Source organism: Oncorhynchus keta, chromosome 12 (assembly GCF_023373465.1).
Source record: "Oncorhynchus keta strain PuntledgeMale-10-30-2019 chromosome 12, Oket_V2, whole genome shotgun sequence".
Lineage (NCBI taxonomy): Eukaryota > Metazoa > Chordata > Actinopteri > Salmoniformes > Salmonidae > Oncorhynchus > Oncorhynchus keta.
The window spans coordinates 43538417-43560513 of NC_068432.1; the positions used below are offsets into that span (position 1 = coordinate 43538417).

Below are 22097 nucleotides of genomic sequence, written 5' to 3' on the forward strand. Positions count from 1 at the left end.
TTTATTTGATTGACTGTGTTTTGTGTACTAAATGCAATAAAATTGACTTTAAAATGCGAAATTTGTATTTTTTTACAAATAATTTCAGTTGGACCACAACAATTTGATGCAAGAAGCACTTTAACCTCCTTATCCCAAACAATCAATAAAGGACACACACACGCAGAGGTGCCAATTTAAAAATAGATCTTGAAATATGAAATCCGTGGTCAAGGTTAAGTGATCCTGCTGGATAACCGTGTCTGAACATGTTACGCTATATGCATCATTCATTGTAAATTTGTATAGGCCTCGGAGTTATTCTGGTGTGTTTGGATTTTCCTTAAACCTGGGTTTGCCTGGTTGTGTGCGTGCGGGTGTGCCCGGCGCGGGGTAGGAAGCAATCACAGGCCGATGGCTGTGCTAGTAAGCGCTTCATGGGTCAGTGTGTGCAGTAATAACTACTCTCCTCTCTTTCTCCACGGCTCTGCTGCTGATTCCTCCCGCGAGCCCAGCGGAGCGCCATCACAGACAGGAAGTCACTGTCAGGCTGCATCATGAGATTGATCCCCTACTCTGGGTTCTGTTTCAAAGGGCAGCTCTCGCTGAGGCAGACATAACGTCTCACTCAGAATAAGCTTGTCTGTCTGTACAAAAACACACACAAATGTAAAACCCTCAAAATCGAACATGCATAAAACTACAGAAATATGCCCCCCCAAAAAACAGCATTATAGTAGAAAATACAATTATCGGAGCCAAAGCCTTATATTGAGATTTCTTTGCAATATTTCTATAGTTGAATGTATGTTCGATTGAGGGTTTTACATTGGTGTGTTTTTGTACAGACAGACAAGATATATCTCAATATAAGACTACAACTGGAACAAAGCCTATAGCAACTGCATATATTGCACGTATAACAGGAAGTGATCTCGTGTTGATTTGCATCCATTAGGCTGCTACCTGCAGAGTCTTTCAGGACACTTGAGAGAACAATCTGACACTGATTACACAGGCAGCACCAAGCACCATGCAGAGAATTAAGGACAAACATTACACGTAAACAAATGGCTTTACACGTTAGAAATCCAAAATTGTTTTTTTCCTCATTCTGCATGAACATGTTTGAAGCATTAGCATCTTTTTCGATCTAGACTTCATAACATTATATTTCAGTATAGGCTGGCTACATTGCATGCGTTTCGCTGTGTTTTTGTGCATCTGAAATAAACCTACCGATGTTTTTATGCATCTGTTAAAATCATATATATTTATAACAACGAAAATGTGTAATATTCCATATTTCACAAAATATGATTCACAGGTAGCTTATACAGTTAAACATTCCATAGATTAGCTGCCTTTATATCAGTAGCTGCTCAGGCCCCTCAACTCAATGTCCAGTTCTGAAATTCAGCCTTAGTTGTCAGGTGAATGTCCAACGATCTCATCCCAGCTCTTCCGACAAGTGGACACAATCCACTCCCGTTCATAGTCATCTGCAGGAAAATAGATTTTCAGAATAATCAAGTAAGACCACGAAGGTCAGAATAAAGCAACAACCTTTTAAAACACGTTTTAAACACACAATTATTCTAACTGAAAGGGTATAAAGAAATAACTTATTCTAATAGTTCATTAAATAAAATTGTAATCTTAAAATGTGATCGAGGAAGACGAAAAAAGGACACTGGACTGGATGCATATAATTATATCAGAGCTTTTGAAATGGACACATTCAACTCAATAACGATTTACATCTCAGTGAAAAATCAGGGTAACAATTAGGAGAAAATAACTTAGTGGTACTTCAACCACCAATAAATCACCAAAAAAATGAACGACAATTTTAACAAGGATGACTCGACTACCAAAACTGCGGATAATATAGTGTTTTTCATAGTTAAAACTGAAATTACTTGATAATTGCAGAGCAAGAGGTAGCATCTCTGCTGGGACTGAATCGGAGCGTCGCAGCTGCACACACTTGAGAGCTCATCTGGGGGAACAGTGTGCGCTGGGCCCATTGTTGGGCACAGGTCTGAAGCTCTAGCCTGATTGTTTGTAATTGCCTGCGATAGCCCCAGCCACTCCAAGTCGCCTCTCTCGCCACTCTACCTGGCGCGCGCGTTCAGAAATAGAAATCACAGTTGCGAACCGGCCACGGTCTGCTCCATGCACCACGGTAACTGCATGCGGGAAACAGCCTATCCACCCTTTTTGTCGCGTTGTGTTGCCTCCCCCTTCTCAACAAACGGAGGTCAGCGTCAAGAAGGTCATTTCAGCACTATTTTAAACCAATTAATACCACTGCACCGGTTTCTGCCTGTTGCGAGGTCTTAGAACTGCAATTAGGCCTTCCGTTTCTCCGAGCGCGTATGGTAATGAGATAGAATTCACACATTTTCATATGCTGTAATTTGCCCTGGATTGTGATCGTTCACAGAGTGTTTAAAAGTCACTCCTACTTTAATACAATTCTATTTGAGGGCACAGGTGGCCACCATGGTTCGGAAGCAATCTGAAATAAAATGTCAATTGTGAACACTTAACATACACTTCATGTGTTTTTAAATTGTTACTGTGGACGTTTTATAGAAAGCCTTCTATAATGAGTGTTTAGGGGCGTTTAGGGACATTCATTTGGAATGTATTAATTATTGGAAACAAGAATTTAGCCTACACATTTTAGCAAAAAAAAAAAAATCCTAAATCTGTTCCAAAAAATATTATCCACAAGATAATTGTAGGATGCATGGTTGTATTGTTTGATTCACTTATCTACACATGACTGTCATGAAATAAAATATGATAAAAGTACAACAACAACAAAAATGATTGGGAACACTGTACACTAGCTGTAGGCTATATTGCCTGTTACTACATATAACTTGTGGAATAGACACCGGCTGTAATGCGCTTAACCAATCAGCATTCAGGATTAGATCCACCCTTTGTATAATGCATATCAATTAGCACATCATAAACATGACATTGTTGGTGAACCACTTTTCTCCTACTGACTATGCCTTTCCCTCTAGCCCCCCCATTTGCTGCTGGCCATTAACTGGATATCAACTAATTCCCCAAACTCTCTCACAAAAAAGCTCCAACTCACCCAGGAGCAGTGGTGTACATGGTGCGGTAGGGAAACGATAATGGCTCCTTGTTAAAACGTGTTTATCTTAATCCTTAAAATACACTCAAAGGGAAAAGTGTTTCCTGCCAACTAATGCAGAAGCAACACTTTAAAGTGTTAAATTAACTTAATGGCTGTCAGATCAACTTGACCAATAGACTTAACATTACTTAATGCTGCCAGTCGGTTACTTGGGCTAATACTGGAGTATGGTTGACATTGGAGTTGTCATGATTCTGGGGGAGTCTATTTGTTGAAATGTAAATAATTATTGATTAATGTACTGCATTGTCGAGCGACCTGGAGCATTTCGCTGTACGTGATGAATACATTTTGATTTGAATTTGATTTAGGATTGTAGAGGAGATGGTTTCAGGAAAGAACATAATGCGATATTACAGTAAACATGAACACGATGACCTGAACCCAGCGATATTACAGTAAACATGAAGACACTGACCTGAACCCAGTGATATTACAGTGAATATGAAGACACTGACCTGAACCCAGTGATATTACAGTAAACATGAACATGATGACCTGAACCCAGTGATATTACAGTAAATATGAAGACACTGACCTGAACCCAGTGATATTACAGTAAATATGAAGACACTGACCTGAACCCAGTGATATTACAGTAAATATGAAGACACTGACCTGAACCCAGTGATATTACAGTAAATATGAAGACACTGACCTGAACCCAGTGATATTACAGTAAATATGAAGACACTGACCTGATCCCAGTGATATTACAGTAAATATGAAGACACTGACCTGAACCCAGTGATATTACAGTGAATATGAAGACACTGACCTGAACCCAGTGATATTACAGTAAATATGAAGACACTGACCTGATCCAAGTGATATTACAGTAAATATGAAGACACTGACCTGAACCCAGTGATATTACAGTGAATATGAAGACACTGACCTGAACCCAGTGATATTACAGTAAATATGAAGACACTGACCTGTACCCAGTGATATTACAGTAAACATGAATACGATGAACTGAACCCAGTGCTATTACAGTAAAAATAACCATGATATCCTGAACCCAGTGATATTACAGTTAATATGAAGACACTGACCTGTACCCAGCAATAATACAGTAAATATGAAGTCACTGACCTGATCCCAGTGATATTACAGTAAATATGAAGACACTGACCTGAACCCAGTGATATTACAGTGAATATGAACATGATGACCTGAACCCAGTGATATTACAGTTAATATGAAGACACTGACCTGTACCCAGCAATAATACAGTAAATATGAAGTCACTGACCTGATCCCAGTGATATTACAGTAAATATGAAGACACTGACCTGAACCCAGTGATATTACAGTGAATATGAAGACACTGACCTGAACCCAGTGATATTACAGTAAATATGAAGACACTGACCTGTACCCAGTGATATTACAGTAAACATGAATACGATGAACTGAACCCAGTGCTATTACAGTAAAAATAACCATGATAACCTGAACCCAGTGATATTACAGTGAATATGAAGACACTGACCTGTACCCAGCAATAATACAGTAAATATGAAGACACTGGCCTGAACTCAGTGATATTACAGTAAATATGAAGACACTGACCTGTACCCAGTGATATTACAGTGAATAGGGGTGCCATTTTGGGAACACACCTCGACTCACAACCAAGTGGCAGTAGCTCAAACCAAGGCTGTTTTCCTTGGCAGAGGGATGTTTTGAATGTGAACCCTTACGACTTTCAAAAGAAGTTATTCCAGAAACAGGAAACTGCAACAAACAATGTGGCAATAGGGTTCCTGACCACTTGTAGGGCTGGTCCTGCTCGATGCCAGGGCGAACAACAGACAATTACAGACAGACAGATAAATACCAGTGGTGGAAAAAGTACCCAATTGTCATACTTAAGTAAAGATAGCTAAATAGAAAATTACTCAGGTAAAAAGGGTAGTCACCCAGTAAAATACTACTTGAGTAAAAGTTTTAAAATATTTGGTTTTAAATATACTTACGTATCAAAAGTAAATGTAAAATTGCTAAAACATACTTAAGTATTGAAAGTAAAAGTAAAATTATAAATCATTTCAAATGCTCTATATTAAACAAACCAGACAGTACCATTTTATTTTTTCTATTTATGGATAGCCAGGGGCACACTCCAACACACAATTTATAAACAAAGCATTTGTGTTTAATGAGATCAGAGGCAATTGCGATGACCAGGGATGTTCTCTTGATAAGTGTGTGAATTGGACCATTTTCCTGCTAGCCATGCAAAATGTAACGAGGACTTTTGGGTGTCAGGGAAAATGTATGGATTAAAAAGTACATGATTTTCTTTAGGGATGTAGAAAAAGTTGTCAAAAATATAAATAGTAAAGTAAAGTACAGATACCCCCCAAAACTACTTAAGTAGTACTTTAAAGTATTTTTACTTAAGTACTTTACATTACAGATAGTTAGTTTTGTGCTGATAAGACTGCAGAGATGTAGTGTGTATCAGCTCAATCTGTTCCTGTATTCCACTATTGACTCTGTTCAGTTTGTAGCGTATATTGTGTGATGGATGATGCACTCTATGTATCTCTGGAATTAAAAAGCTGATCCATAAGAGCTCTTGTATAGCTGGAGAAATTCAAGCATGTCAGTTGATCAGGCAGCAGTGGGCTCCATGTGGCGTTGGTTGGCAGGAAGGTGGTGGAAGTAAGACACACCTTACTTCCACCCGCGCCACGACTCCACTCCCCCGACTGGACCGACCTCAGAGGGGTTGGGTCTAGTCCAGATGACCCGTTTCACCTCATCTTTCCTCAGCTGGGCTGCTGCTGTGAAGACTCAGAGATTCTTCCTCAGGGCTTCTTCCTTCCATCTGCTTTTGTGCTTCTTTTCATGTCTTGGCCCAAAGCCTGGGCACTTCCCTGACCCTTCCTGCATGGCCCAACATCGCTCTGGTCTGACGGCCCTGCTCCGCTCCCCCTTCCCCCCGCACACATCCCTTCTTCTGTCCTCTTCCACAGCGGTGACTGCACTCTTTCCTCTCCTCTTCAAAACACATGGTCCCCACAGGGAGAGCAGTTCCTCTCAATGTCCAGTTAGTGCCGGGGCCCTCTGCTCTTCTCCTTCCTGGATGGAAGCCATTGGCATTAAATTCTGTCTTCACACCCATTTTGACAGACATACCTTCAACCTCTCAGAGATTATTAACACAGATCCAGAGGACACAGTGTTCCTCGTCACGTCATGTGACGAGGCCCAATGATCCTTCTTGTGCGTGCGGTTCCTCACACACACTGGCTGTCTATTGAAAGCTTATATGCATATTTCATTTTAAATTCTTCACTATATTAGTTCCTAGGTAAGGGCTAACAGAAATGGAGCATCGAGATAATGGATCTGAGGGGTATATTAAAGCATTAAATATACGGCCAATATGGTAAATATACCACGGTTAAGTGCTGTTATTAGGATTTCGACAAACCCCTGAGGTGCCTTATTGCTATTATAAACTGGTTACCAACATAATTAGAACAGTAAAAATACATGTTTTGTCATACCCGTGGTATTCTTTCAGACAATCAGCATTCAGGGCTCAAACCACCCAGTTTATAATGATGGTTTTGAATGGCTGACATTTCATCCCTGATAGTAGCTGTAATAGCCAAGACCGTCTACGGTATACTGCTAAATAAATCAAAGATTTCCTGTAGAAAAATGCCCTACCAATACGCAGTACAAACAGCAGACACCAAATGAATCTGAATCCAATGATTGGAACAACTGTATTTTATAGCTCCTCCTCTTTTCTCCTTCAACACTATCTTCTTTCCCTCCGTTTCATTGGTCAATACCAGAACTGTTATGAAGGAACAAATCTGAACATATTTCTTATTGCACATGTTCAGGACATCTGTTCAGGATATGCATCTCTTTGTCTGTTTTTGTCTGTCTGTTGTCTATATACATGAATTAGATTTGCATGCTCCGGATCAAGCAGTGATTAATATGAGGACACTCATCTGTATCATGTTGCATACTCTAGACAGGGTTTACCAAACTATAGTCTGGCTAGTACATCATACACCACTGCCTGTCTGTCATGGTCTGGCTGGAACTACTAGTACATCCTAAACCATTGCCTGCCTGTCATAGTCTGGCTGGAACCACTAGTACATCCTAAACCACTGCCTGTCTGTCATAGTCTGGCTGGGACCACTAGTACATCCTAAACCACTGCCTGTCTGTCATGGTCTGGCTGGAACCACTAGTACATCCTAAACCACTGCCTGTCTGTCATAGTCTGGCTGGAACTACTAGTACATCCTAAACCACTGCCTGTCTGTCATGGTCTGGCTGGAACTACTAGTACATCCTAAACCACTGCCTGTCTGTCATGGTCTGGCTGGAACCACTAGTACATCCTAAACCACTGCCTGTCTGTCATAGTCTGGCTGGAACTACTAGTACATCCTAAACCACTGCCTGTCTGTCATGGTCTGGCTGGGACCTCTAGTAAATCTGGGACCAATAGTACATCCTAAACCACTGCCTGTCTGTCATGGTCTGGCTGGAACTACTAGTACATCCTAAACCACTGCCTGTCTGTCATGGTCTGGCTGGAACTACTAGTACATCCTAAACCACTGCCTGTCTGTCATGGTCTGGCTGGAACTACTAGTACATCCTAAACCACTGCCTGTCTGTCATGGTCTGGCTGGAACTACTAGTACATCCTAAACCACTGCCTGTCTGTCATGGTCTGGCTGGAACCACTAGTACATCCTAAACCACTGCCTGTCTGTCATAGTCTGGCTGGAACTACTAGTACATCCTAAACCACTGCCTGTCTGTCATGGTCTGGCTGGAACCACTAGTACATCCTAAACCACTGCCTGTCTGTCATAGTCTGGCTGGAACTACTAGTACATCCTAAACCACTGCCTGTCTGTCATGGTCTGGCTGGAACTACTAGTACATCCTAAACCACTGCCTGTCTGTCATGGTCTGGCTGGAACTACTAGTACATCCTAAACCACTGCCTGTCTGTCATGATCTGGCTGGAACCACTAGTACATCCTAAACCACTGCCTGTCTGTCATGGTCTGGCTGGAACCACTAGTACATCCTAAACCACTGCCTGTCTGTCATGGTCTGGCTGGAACCACTAGTACATTCTAAACCACTGCCTGTCTGTCATAGTCTGGCTGGAACCACTAGTACATCCTAAACCACTGCCTGCCTGTCATGGTCTGGCTGGGACCTCTAGTAAATCTGGGACCAATAGTACATCCTAAACCACTGCTTGCCTTTCATGGTCTGGCTGGGACCACTAGTACATCCTAAACCACTGCCTGTCTGTCATGGTCTGGCTGGAACCACTAGTACATCCTAAACCACTGCCTGTCTGTCATGGTCTGGCTGGAACCACTAGTACATCCTAAACCACTGCCTGTCTGTCATGGTCTGGCTGGAACCACTAGTACATCCTAAACCACTGCCTGCCTGTCATGGTCTGGCTGGAACCACTAGTACATCCTAAACCACTGCCTGTCTGTCATAGTCTGGCTGGAACTACTAGTACATCCTAAACCACTGCCTGTCTGTCATGGTCTGGCTGGAACTACTAGTACATCCTAAACCACTGCCTGTCTGTCATAGTCTGGCTGGAACCACTAGTACATCCTAAACCACTGCCTGTCTGTCATGGTCTGGCTGGAACTACTAGTACATCCTAAACCACTGCCTGTCTGTCATGGTCTGGCTGGAACCACTAGTACATCCTAAACCACTGCCTGTCTGTCATAGTCTGGCTGGAACTACTAGTACATCCTAAACCACTGCCTGTCTGTCATGGTCTGGCTGGAACTACTAGTACATCCTAAACCACTGCCTGTCTGTCATGGTCTGGCTGGAACCACTAGTACATCCTAAACCACTGCCTGTCTGTCATAGTCTGGCTGGAACTACTAGTACATCCTAAACCACTGCCTGCCTGTCATGGTCTGGCTGGGACCTCTAGTAAATCTGGGACCAATAGTACATCCTAAACCACTGCCTGTCTGTCATGGTCTGGCTGGAACTACTAGTACATCCTAAACCACTGCCTGTCTGTCATGGTCTGGCTGGAACTACTAGTACATCCTAAACCACTGCCTGTCTGTCATGGTCTGGCTGGAACCACTAGTACATCCTAAACCACTGCCTGTCTGTCATAGTCTGGCTGGAACTACTAGTACATCCTAAACCACTGCCTGTCTGTCATGGTCTGGCTGGAACCATGGAACCACTAGTACATCCTAAACCACTGCCTGTCTGTCATGGTCTGGCTGGAACCACTAGTACATCCTAAACCACTGCCTGTCTGTCATAGTCTGGCTGGAACTACTAGTACATCCTAAACCACTGCCTGTCTGTCATGGTCTGGCTGGAACTACTAGTACATCCTAAACCACTGCCTGTCTGTCATGGTCTGGCTGGAACTACTAGTACATCCTAAACCACTGCCTGTCTGTCATGATCTGGCTGGAACCACTAGTACATCCTAAACCACTGCCTGTCTGTCACTGGCTGGAACCACTAGTACATCCTAAACCACTGCCTGTCTGTCATGGTCTGGCTGGAACCACTAGTACATTCTAAACCACTGCCTGTCTGTCATAGTCTGGCTGGAACCACTAGTACATCCTAAACCACTGCCTGCCTGTCATGGTCTGGCTGGGACCTCTAGTAAATCTGGGACCAATAGTACATCCTAAACCACTGCTTGCCTTTCATGGTCTGGCTGGGACCACTAGTACATCCTAAACCACTGCCTGTCTGTCATGGTCTGGCTGGAACCACTAGTACATCCTAAACCACTGCCTGTCTGTCATGGTCTGGCTGGAACCACTAGTACATTCTAAACCACTGCCTGTCTGTCATAGTCTGGCTGGAACCACTAGTACATCCTAAACCACTGCCTGCCTGTCATGGTCTGGCTGGAACCACTAGTACATCCTAAACCACTGCCTGTCTGTCATAGTCTGGCTGGGTACATCCTAAACCACTGCCTGTCTGTCATGATCTGGCTGGAACCACTAGTACATCCTAAACCACTGCCTGTCTGTCATAGTCTGGCTGGAACTACTAGTACATCCTAAACCACTGCCTGTCTGTCATGGTCTGGCTGGAACCACTAGTACATCCTAAACCACTGCCTGTCTGTCATGGTCTGGCTGGAACCACTAGTACATCCTAAACCACTGCCTGTCTGTCATGATCTGGCTGGAACCACTAGTACATCCTAAACCACTGCCTGTCTGTCATGGTCTGGCTGGAACCACTAGTACATCCTAAACCACTGCCTGTCTGTCATAGTCTGGCTGGAACCACTAGTACATCCTAAACCACTGCCTGCCTGTCATGGTCTGGCTGGGACCTCTAGTAAATCTGGGACCAATAGTACATCCTAAACCACTGCTTGCCTTTCATGGTCTGGCTGGGACCACTAGTACATCCTAAACCACTGCCTGTCTGTCATGGTCTGGCTGGAACCACTAGTACATCCTAAACCACTGCCTGTCTGTCATGGTCTGGCTGGAACCACTAGTACATTCTAAACCACTGCCTGTCTGTCATAGTCTGGCTGGAACCACTAGTACATCCTAAACCACTGCCTGCCTGTCATGGTCTGGCTGGGACCTCTAGTAAATCTGGGACCAATAGTACATCCTAAACCACTTTCATGGTCTGGCTGGGACCACTAGTACATCCTAAACCACTGCCTGCCTGTCATGGTCTGGCTGGAACCATCCTAAATCACTGCCTGCCTGTCATGGTCTGGCTGGAACCTCTAGTAAAATGGGACCACTAGTACATCCTAAACCACTGCCTGCCTGTCATGGTCTGGCTGGAACCCCTAGTACATCCTAAACCACTGCCTGCCTGTCATGGTCTGGCTGGGACCACTAGTACATCCTAAACCACTGCCTGTCTGTCATGGTCTGGCTGGAACTACTAGTACATCCTAAACCACTGCCTGCCTGTCATGGTCTGGCTGGGACCACTAGTACATCCTAAACCACTGCCTGCCTGTCATGGTCTGGCTGGGACCACTAGTACATCCTAAACCACTGCCTGTCTGTCATGATCTGGCTGGAACCACTAGTACATCCTAAACCACTGCCTGTCTGTCATGGTCTGGCTGGAACCACTAGTACATCCTAAACCACTGCCTGTCTGTCATGGTCTGGCTGGAACCACTAGTACATTCTAAACCACTGCCTGTTTGTCATAGTCTGGCTGGAACCACTAGTACATCCTAAACCACTGCCTGCCTGTCATGGTCTGGCTGGGACCTCTAGTAAATCTGGGACCAATAGTACATCCTAAACCACTGCTTGCCTTTCATGGTCTGGCTGGGACCACTAGTACATCCTAAACCACTGCCTGTCTGTCATGGTCTGGCTGGAACCACTAGTACATCCTAAACCACTGCCTGTCTGTCATGGTCTGGCTGGAACCACTAGTACATTCTAAACCACTGCCTGTCTGTCATAGTCTGGCTGGAACCACTAGTACATCCTAAACCACTGCCTGCCTGTCATGGTCTGGCTGGAACCACTAGTACATCCTAAACCACTGCCTGTCTGTCATAGTCTGGCTGGAACTACTAGTACATCCTAAACCACTGCCTGTCTGTCATGGTCTGGCTGGAACTACTAGTACATCCTAAACCATTGCCTGCCTGTCATAGTCTGGCTGGAACCACTAGTACATCCTAAACCACTGCCTGTCTGTCATGGTCTGGCTGGAACTACTAGTACATCCTAAACCACTGCCTGTCTGTCATGGTCTGGCTGGAACCACTAGTACATCCTAAACCACTGCCTGTCTGTCATAGTCTGGCTGGAACTACTAGTACATCCTAAACCACTGCCTGTCTGTCATGGTCTGGCTGGAACTACTAGTACATCCTAAACCACTGCCTGTCTGTCATGGTCTGGCTGGAACCACTAGTACATCCTAAACCACTGCCTGTCTGTCATGGTCTGGCTGGAACCACTAGTACATCCTAAACCACTGCCTGTCTGTCATAGTCTGGCTGGGACCTCTAGTAAATCTGGGACCAATAGTACATCCTAAACCACTGCCTGTCTGTCATGGTCTGGCTGGAACTACTAGTACATCCTAAACCACTGCCTGTCTGTCATGGTCTGGCTGGAACTACTAGTACATCCTAAACCACTGCCTGTCTGTCATGGTCTGGCTGGAACTACTAGTACATCCTAAACCACTGCCTGTCTGTCATGGTCTGGCTGGAACTACTAGTACATCCTAAACCACTGCCTGTCTGTCATGGTCTGGCTGGAACCACTAGTACATCCTAAACCACTGCCTGTCTGTCATAGTCTGGCTGGAACCACTAGTACATCCTAAACCACTGCCTGTCTGTCATGGTCTGGCTGGAACCACTAGTACATCCTAAACCACTGCCTGTCTGTCATAGTCTGGCTGGAACTACTAGTACATCCTAAACCACTGCCTGTCTGTCATGGTCTGGCTGGAACTACTAGTACATCCTAAACCACTGCCTGTCTGTCATGGTCTGGCTGGAACTACTAGTACATCCTAAACCACTGCCTGTCTGTCATGATCTGGCTGGAACCACTAGTACATCCTAAACCACTGCCTGTCTGTCATGGTCTGGCTGGAACCACTAGTACATCCTAAACCACTGCCTGTCTGTCATGGTCTGGCTGGAACCACTAGTACATTCTAAACCACTGCCTGTCTGTCATAGTCTGGCTGGAACCACTAGTACATCCTAAACCACTGCCTGCCTGTCATGGTCTGGCTGGGACCTCTAGTAAATCTGGGACCAATAGTACATCCTAAACCACTGCTTGCCTTTCATGGTCTGGCTGGGACCACTAGTACATCCTAAACCACTGCCTGTCTGTCATGGTCTGGCTGGAACCACTAGTACATCCTAAACCACTGCCTGTCTGTCATGGTCTGGCTGGAACCACTAGTACATTCTAAACCACTGCCTGTCTGTCATAGTCTGGCTGGAACCACTAGTACATCCTAAACCACTGCCTGCCTGTCATGGTCTGGCTGGAACCACTAGTACATCCTAAACCACTGCCTGTCTGTCATAGTCTGGCTGGAACCACTAGTACATCCTAAACCACTGCCTGTCTGTCATGATCTGGCTGGAACCACTAGTACATCCTAAACCACTGCCTGTCTGTCATAGTCTGGCTGGAACTACTAGTACATCCTAAACCACTGCCTGTCTGTCATGGTCTGGCTGGAACCACTAGTACATCCTAAACCACTGCCTGTCTGTCATGGTCTGGCTGGAACCACTAGTACATCCTAAACCACTGCCTGTCTGTCATAGTCTGGCTGGAACCACTAGTACATCCTAAACCACTGCCTGCCTGTCATGGTCTGGCTGGGACCTCTAGTAAATCTGGGACCAATAGTACATCCTAAACCACTGCTTGCCTTTCATGGTCTGGCTGGGACCACTATTACATCCTAAACCACTGCCTGTCTGTCATGGTCTGGCTGGAACCACTAGTACATCCTAAACCACTGCCTGTCTGTCATGGTCTGGCTGGAACCACTAGTACATTCTAAACCACTGCCTGTCTGTCATAGTCTGGCTGGAACCACTAGTACATCCTAAACCACTGCCTGCCTGTCATGGTCTGGCTGGGACCTCTAGTAAATCTGGGACCAATAGTACATCCTAAACCACTGCTTGCCTTTCATGGTCTGGCTGGGACCACTAGTACATCCTAAACCACTGCCTGCCTGTCATGGTCTGGCTGGAACCGCTTGTACATCCTAAATCACTGCCTGCCTGTCATGGTCTGGCTGGAACCTCTAGTAAATATGGGACCACTAGTACATCCTAAACCACTGCCTGCCTGTCATGGTCTGGCTGGAACCCCTAGTACATCCTAAACCACTGCCTGCCTGTCATGGTCTGGCTGGGACCACTAGTACATCCTAAACCACTGCCTGTCTGTCATGGTCTGGCTGGAACTACTAGTACATCCTAAACCACTGCCTGCCTGTCATGGTCTGGCTGGGACCACTAGTACATCCTAAACCACTGCCTGCCTGTCATGGTCTGGCTGGGACCACTAGTACATCCTAAACCACTGCCTGCCTGTCATGGTCTGGCTGGGACCTCAGTACATCCTAAACCACTGCCTGCCTGTCATGGTCTGGCTGGGACCACTAGTACATCCTAAACCACTGCCTGCCTGTCATGGTCTGGCTGGGACCACTAGTACATCCTAAACCACTGCCTGTCTGTCATGATCTGGCTGGAACCACTAGTACATCCTAAACCACTGCCTGTCTGTCATGGTCTGGCTGGAACCACTAGTACATCCTAAACCACTGCCTGTCTGTCATGGTCTGGCTGGAACCACTAGTACATTCTAAACCACTGCCTGTCTGTCATAGTCTGGCTGGAACCACTAGTACATCCTAAACCACTGCCTGCCTGTCATGGTCTGGCTGGGACCTCTAGTAAATCTGGGACCAATAGTACATCCTAAACCACTGCTTGCCTTTCATGGTCTGGCTGGGACCACTAGTACATCCTAAACCACTGCCTGTCTGTCATGGTCTGGCTGGAACCACTAGTACATCCTAAACCACTGCCTGTCTGTCATGGTCTGGCTGGAACCACTAGTACATCCTAAACCACTGCCTGTCTGTCATGGTCTGGCTGGAACCACTAGTACATCCTAAACCACTGCCTGTCTGTCATGGTCTGGCTGGAACCACTAGTACATCCTAAACCACTGCCTGTCTGTCATAGTCTGGCTGGAACTACTAGTACATCCTAAACCACTGCCTGTCTGTCATGGTCTGGCTGGAACTACTAGTACATCCTAAACCATTGCCTGCCTGTCATAGTCTGGCTGGAACCACTAGTACATCCTAAACCACTGCCTGTCTGTCATGGTCTGGCTGGAACTACTAGTACATCCTAAACCACTGCCTGTCTGTCATGGTCTGGCTGGAACCACTAGTACATCCTAAACCACTGCCTGTCTGTCATAGTCTGGCTGGAACTACTAGTACATCCTAAACCACTGCCTGTCTGTCATGGTCTGGCTGGAACTACTAGTACATCCTAAACCACTGCCTGTCTGTCATGGTCTGGCTGGAACCACTAGTATATCCTAAACCACTGCCTGTCTGTCATAGTCTGGCTGGAACTACTAGTACATCCTAAACCACTGCCTGCCTGTCATGGTCTGGCTGGGACCTCTAGTAAATCTGGGACCAATAGTACATCCTAAACCACTGCCTGTCTGTCATGGTCTGGCTGGAACTACTAGTACATCCTAAACCACTGCCTGTCTGTCATGGTCTGGCTGGAACTACTAGTACATCCTAAACCACTGCCTGTCTGTCATGGTCTGGCTGGAACTACTAGTACATCCTAAACCACTGCCTGTCTGTCATGGTCTGGCTGGAACTACTAGTACATCCTAAACCACTGCCTGTCTGTCATGGTCTGGCTGGAACCACTAGTACATCCTAAACCACTGCCTGTCTGTCATAGTCTGGCTGGAACCACTAGTACATCCTAAACCACTGCCTGTCTGTCATGGTCTGGCTGGAACCACTAGTACATCCTAAACCACTGCCTGTCTGTCATAGTCTGGCTGGAACTACTAGTACATCCTAAACCACTGCCTGTCTGTCATGGTCTGGCTGGAACTACTAGTACATCCTAAACCACTGCCTGTCTGTCATGGTCTGGCTGGAACTACTAGTACATCCTAAACCACTGCCTGTCTGTCATGATCTGGCTGGAACCACTAGTACATCCTAAACCACTGCCTGTCTGTCATGGTCTGGCTGGAACCACTAGTACATCCTAAACCACTGCCTGTCTGTCATGGTCTGGCTGGAACCACTAGTACATTCTAAACCACTGCCTGTCTGTCATAGTCTGGCTGGAACCACTAGTACATCCTAAACCACTGCCTGCCTGTCATGGTCTGGCTGGGACCTCTAGTAAATCTGGGACCAATAGTACATCCTAAACCACTGCTTGCCTTTCATGGTCTGGCTGGGACCACTAGTACATCCTAAACCACTGCCTGTCTGTCATGGTCTGGCTGGAACCACTAGTACATCCTAAACCACTGCCTGTCTGTCATGGTCTGGCTGGAACCACTAGTACATTCTAAACCACTGCCTGTCTGTCATAGTCTGGCTGGAACCACTAGTACATCCTAAACCACTGCCTGCCTGTCATGGTCTGGCTGGAACCACTAGTACATCCTAAACCACTGCCTGTCTGTCATAGTCTGGCTGGAACCACTAGTACATCCTAAACCACTGCCTGTCTGTCATGATCTGGCTGGAACCACTAGTACATCCTAAACCACTGCCTGTCTGTCATAGTCTGGCTGGAACTACTAGTACATCCTAAACCACTGCCTGTCTGTCATGGTCTGGCTGGAACCACTAGTACATCCTAAACCACTGCCTGTCTGTCATGGTCTGGCTGGAACCACTAGTACATCCTAAACCACTGCCTGTCTGTCATAGTCTGGCTGGAACCACTAGTACATCCTAAACCACTGCCTGCCTGTCATGGTCTGGCTGGGACCTCTAGTAAATCTGGGACCAATAGTACATCCTAAACCACTGCTTGCCTTTCATGGTCTGGCTGGGACCACTATTACATCCTAAACCACTGCCTGTCTGTCATGGTCTGGCTGGAACCACTAGTACATCCTAAACCACTGCCTGTCTGTCATGGTCTGGCTGGAACCACTAGTACATTCTAAACCACTGCCTGTCTGTCATAGTCTGGCTGGAACCACTAGTACATCCTAAACCACTGCCTGCCTGTCATGGTCTGGCTGGGACCTCTAGTAAATCTGGGACCAATAGTACATCCTAAACCACTGCTTGCCTTTCATGGTCTGGCTGGGACCACTAGTACATCCTAAACCACTGCCTGCCTGTCATGGTCTGGCTGGAACCGCTTGTACATCCTAAATCACTGCCTGCCTGTCATGGTCTGGCTGGAACCTCTAGTAAATATGGGACCACTAGTACATCCTAAACCACTGCCTGCCTGTCATGGTCTGGCTGGAACCCCTAGTACATCCTAAACCACTGCCTGCCTGTCATGGTCTGGCTGGGACCACTAGTACATCCTAAACCACTGCCTGTCTGTCATGGTCTGGCTGGAACTACTAGTACATCCTAAACCACTGCCTGCCTGTCATGGTCTGGCTGGGACCACTAGTACATCCTAAACCACTGCCTGCCTGTCATGGTCTGGCTGGGACCACTAGTACATCCTAAACCACTGCCTGCCTGTCATGGTCTGGCTGGGACCTCGAGTACATCCTAAACCACTGCCTGCCTGTCATGGTCTGGCTGGAACCACTAGTACATCCTAAACCACTGCCTGTCTGTCATAGTCTGGCTGGAACCACTAGTACATCCTAAACCACTGCCTGCCTGTCATGGTCTGACTGGGACCTCTAGTAAATCTGGGACCACTAGTACAACCTAAACCATTGCCGGCATGTCATGGTCTGACTGGGACCTCTAGTAAGTCCTAAACCACTGAGTCAGTCAGTGATCATCCACATACACACACCTGTGTTTGTGGCAGGCTGATCAAAGGCAGTCATAAATATACACTTTCATATCATATTTAGCATTTTATGTGTGTATATAGTCTAAGCCTATACACTCACTGTTTCCAAATAATGCCGGCTTAGCTGCAACCTATGGCAAGAGATAGAATATAGTGTGGCTATTATTTCACAAGACAGACGATGACATCACAGCTGGGCTGTCTCCCATAGATATACTCCCATCCATCCCATTCACAGAGAGACGATTAGATCCATAACCGTTCGTAATCCATGACATTGTCTGGTGATGCAAAAACAAAAATATCTATCTCAAAACCTGACAGACCTCGTTGCCTTCAAATCAAAGATCCCACATCGAGCACTCAATGGGTGGAGAAAATGTGTTTAAAATTTTCCCTTTGAAAGCAAAACTAAAATGACTGCAGTGGAGAGGCATGCTTGGCTGAGAGGACTACAGATGATGAGTTATAGGCTGCCTCAGCAAAGTATCTGGCTGAAATAATCTTACATTAGAGAATATGGGTAATCCGTTTATAGTATTCTATCAGTTTTTAATATAAAATGTTTCCCAGGTGGCCAGAGCTTACTGATGAGATAATAATTGCCCTGAACATTAGAATAAAGCAGGGGTGCAACTTTCGCTGGGGACGAGGCACACCGTTGCCTCGTTTTGTACTACATTTTAAAATGGCATTTTTATTCCCCCCAGTTTTATCATTGGAATGTGATACAAAACAAGGAAGCTGTGTGCTTTAGGGCCATGTGGACGCTTCTAAGTGGTCGGGTAACCTGTTTGGGGTGTTTATCCAACTGGATTTAAAATGTATATATAAATAAATAAAGTTATGTCCCCCCACTTCTAAAACCTAATTTTAAAAAAAAATATTATTTTACCTTTATTTAACCAGGCAAGTCAGTTAAGAACAAATTCTTATTTTCAATGACAGCCTGGTGGGTTAACTGCCTGTTCAGGGGCAGAACGACAGATTTGTACCTTGTCAGCTCGGGGGTTTGACCTCGCAACCTTCCGGTTACTAGTCCAACGCTCTAACCACTAGGCTACCCTGCCGCCCCAAAATATGATAAGTTAAGATATAAGACAAAGTCAAACTCAGTACTGGAAAATTGGAGGTTACTGCGCATTCAAATGAGCCCGAGGTCAGAAATATATGTAATACAATACGCCTGGATCTGTTTTCACACTCAGTGTCAAAACCTTGAAATGAGCTCCAACAGTCTCTGCTCACCTGCGTTCCTCAGGAATTGATGCTCATAGTCAGTGATAACCCTGGTGTTGGGGTCGTAGAAGCCGTCCCCACAGTCATAGCAGCCATCTGGGATGACGCGCGGCGGGTCCAGGTCTGTCAGCTGAGACTCCCCTGCCAGGACAGATAGACAGAGAGTCAGTGACTGGTCAAGTCCTGAGACAAACAACAAAAAACAAGGTGACTGAATTTGACAAAACATACAGATTGTGGTAAAAACCATTGAGATAATATGTTCTATCCCATTGCTATGGTATTGAGACTGAATAGATTATTATCCTAATACTTTAGGATTTAGTCTGCTTGTAAAAAGGTAGATTTTCATTTAAAAAAGAAGTGCATGTTTTACCTGCAGGTTTGAGTCCATTGCACCTCTCAGTGTAGAACTGTCTGTCATAACCATCACAGAAGTCCCAGTCCTTCTCCTGGTACTCCAGCCCATCAGAGAAGGTATACTTTCCCTGTGGATGAAACACTGTAGTATTCTGCTACAAACTGTTGTTATTTAGTCATAAACTTGAAACTTGTATCTAATGGCAAATAAGGGTTATTAGGGGGAAAAAAACAGACAAACTTTTCACCACTTCAATTCTGTTTGGATTGGGGAATTACATTTCACCACAACATAGGCCTAAGTATGTCAATATGGTTGAATAGTCTTTAAATGTGCATCCTTTGTTGAGAGATCTATGTTCCATATCCTGTAGAGTTTTTACCATGAAACAAAGAGAGGTCTGAGCTGGATGGGAGTGAGGTGTGTTTGGTCATGGGCTTGCTAAACCTAGATCATGTCTAATGGACCGCAGTAATCATGATAATAATCGAACGAACTGGTTACTATTATGGCTGAGATACGCATGAATGAACGGTTGACCAAAAAGGAATGTCTTTCCTGTGTGGAACATGCAGAGAGCACATGTTGGAGGAGAGGTATGGAAACGGAATAACTGCGACAATGAATGTGAATGATTGCTAAAGGGGACCAGATGTAATGGCCACTATAACCAATGCGAAACACAAACACACACACACACACAGACCTACACAGGCATGAAGGTACACACACACACACAGACCTACACAGGCATGAAGGTGCACACACACACACACACACACACACACACACACACACACACACACACACACACACACACACACACACACACACACACACACACACACACACACACACACACACACAGGCATGAAGGTGCACACACACACACACAATCACAGAAAGTATGCTCCACACCTGTTTGGATATCCCTTTCTCCCAAGTTCCTTCATATTTGCTTCCATTTGGAAAATAGAGAACACCTTTTCCATGGAACATGCCATCCTTCATATCCCCAACATATCTTGTATCTGTTGGGAATTTATACTCTCCTTCTCCCTCCATCCTGAGGAACAGAGCAAAGGACATAGCTAATTCACCAATGGTGAGATGATAAGAACATTCGAATTCAACTTGTGCCAGAATTGGTGCAAGCTAGCGAGCTACCCACTACTGCTAAAGTAAGCTAGCTAACGTTATGTCACATTACACATTGACACATAGAAGTTTTGCAAACTGGCCTATGGCAATTTTTTAAAATTAATTTACCTGCCATTCTTGAAGGCTCCAGTGTAACTGCTACCTGTGAACTCCATATTTGCTATGAAGTTACAATGAAAAACAGAGGTTAGCTTAGCTGACAGCTGTCTGGTTTCTGCAGCAAGCAGGTTGTGTGCCGACGTCGCCATGGAAACGGGAAGCTCGTGCGGTGTCTCTTTTTTTCAAATTTCACCGCATGAAGTGTATTATGATAAAAGAAGCCTAGCATGTTGTCTCTTGTCTTAGAAAATAGTAAGTCTTGTAAACACAATACTTGAATCCAATGTTCCCTCTAAACTGCCGGGGCCTGCGCAGCTCCCCATGGACTGCAGCGCAGAAGAAAAACCAGCACAGAGAAGCACGAGATTGAATTTTATTAAACTTTCTTGAGTTTTCCCCATTAGTTAACACTATCAAGTCAACGTTTCCCTTTAATGTGGGAATTGTGATCGAATTAACGCAATATTAGACACTTTCAACGCAACATACCCGAAAGAAAACGAACTATGCAAGACGTAGTATACTATGCAAGACTTAGTATGCAAAACGAACTATATGCAAATAGACCATTGCCATATATGGATTTGTGCCGTTCACTTGGAACTGGACTGTTTTACAGCATGAGTGTCAGGATTATAATGGCTTGTTTTGAAATCAAAGCAAGAGTTGCATGTAGCCAGGTGTGTATATTTGTTCATATTCTTTGCTAGTTAGTGAGTTATTAGCCCAGTTAAAACTAATTTGTAGTCAGCAATGTGGGAGTGATTGCTTCCTACAAGAGCACAAACCTTGTACATTTCTAGACATATTTGAAAAGTGAGTCCATTAAGGAGCTTTTTTCTTTGTCTTAAAGGGACAATGTTGTATTTTGAGAAAGGATGAATACGCTAAGTAGCCAATAGGCAGAGGGTAGCATAATTTTGTCTGGTTCTCTGTAATAATGGTATGGGAATAATAATGAATTAAATTTTGTAAAGTAATTTCTTGCGTCAAAAAACACAACAACATTTTCAGTCACCTTTTCTGAAGGACAACTGCATTAACAGGTTAATGTCAAGCACTGCATGTTTTTTCAAAAGTCTCATGGAATGTAGGCCTACATTGAACACCACACATTGGCTGCTACCGTAGCTGAATGATAGAACCGCTATTTTTATATTAAAATGAAATGTAAAGCATTTTCTCCATTGTTTTTTTTTATAGTAGGCCACTCTGGTAGGCCTACCTACATTATGATCAAATAGCCACAGTAGCCTAATTGGCCACAGTTAAAACAATACATTAAAGTGTGTACAACCTCAGTGTTCACAGTAAATGTGCCGGAAGTTGCATAGAAATTTCACAAGGTTAAAGTTTGCGCTCAGCAGACCTGAAATGTGCTCAGTGCTTGTGACAATACAAATATTGGCGTACCACACGCCCACACAAAGTAGGGAGCTCTAGGGGTCTGCCTC

General features: G+C 44.9%; 1 protein-coding gene across 1 annotated transcript; it reads right to left on the bottom strand.

The window, feature by feature from the left end:
• Positions 1-1237: 1237 nt before the first annotated feature.
• On the bottom strand, positions 1238-21841 carry LOC118391614 (MORN repeat-containing protein 5-like). Its single transcript, XM_052458414.1, has 5 exons — positions 20653-21841; positions 20302-20449; positions 19399-19510; positions 19032-19163; positions 1238-1481 (listed from the first exon to the last, which is right to left on the bottom strand). The coding sequence occupies exons 1-5, from the start codon at positions 20790-20792 to the stop codon at positions 1402-1404; spliced, it is 612 nt and encodes a 203-aa protein (XP_052314374.1). The 5' UTR covers positions 20793-21841; the 3' UTR covers positions 1238-1401.
• Positions 21842-22097: the final 256 nt, after the last annotated feature.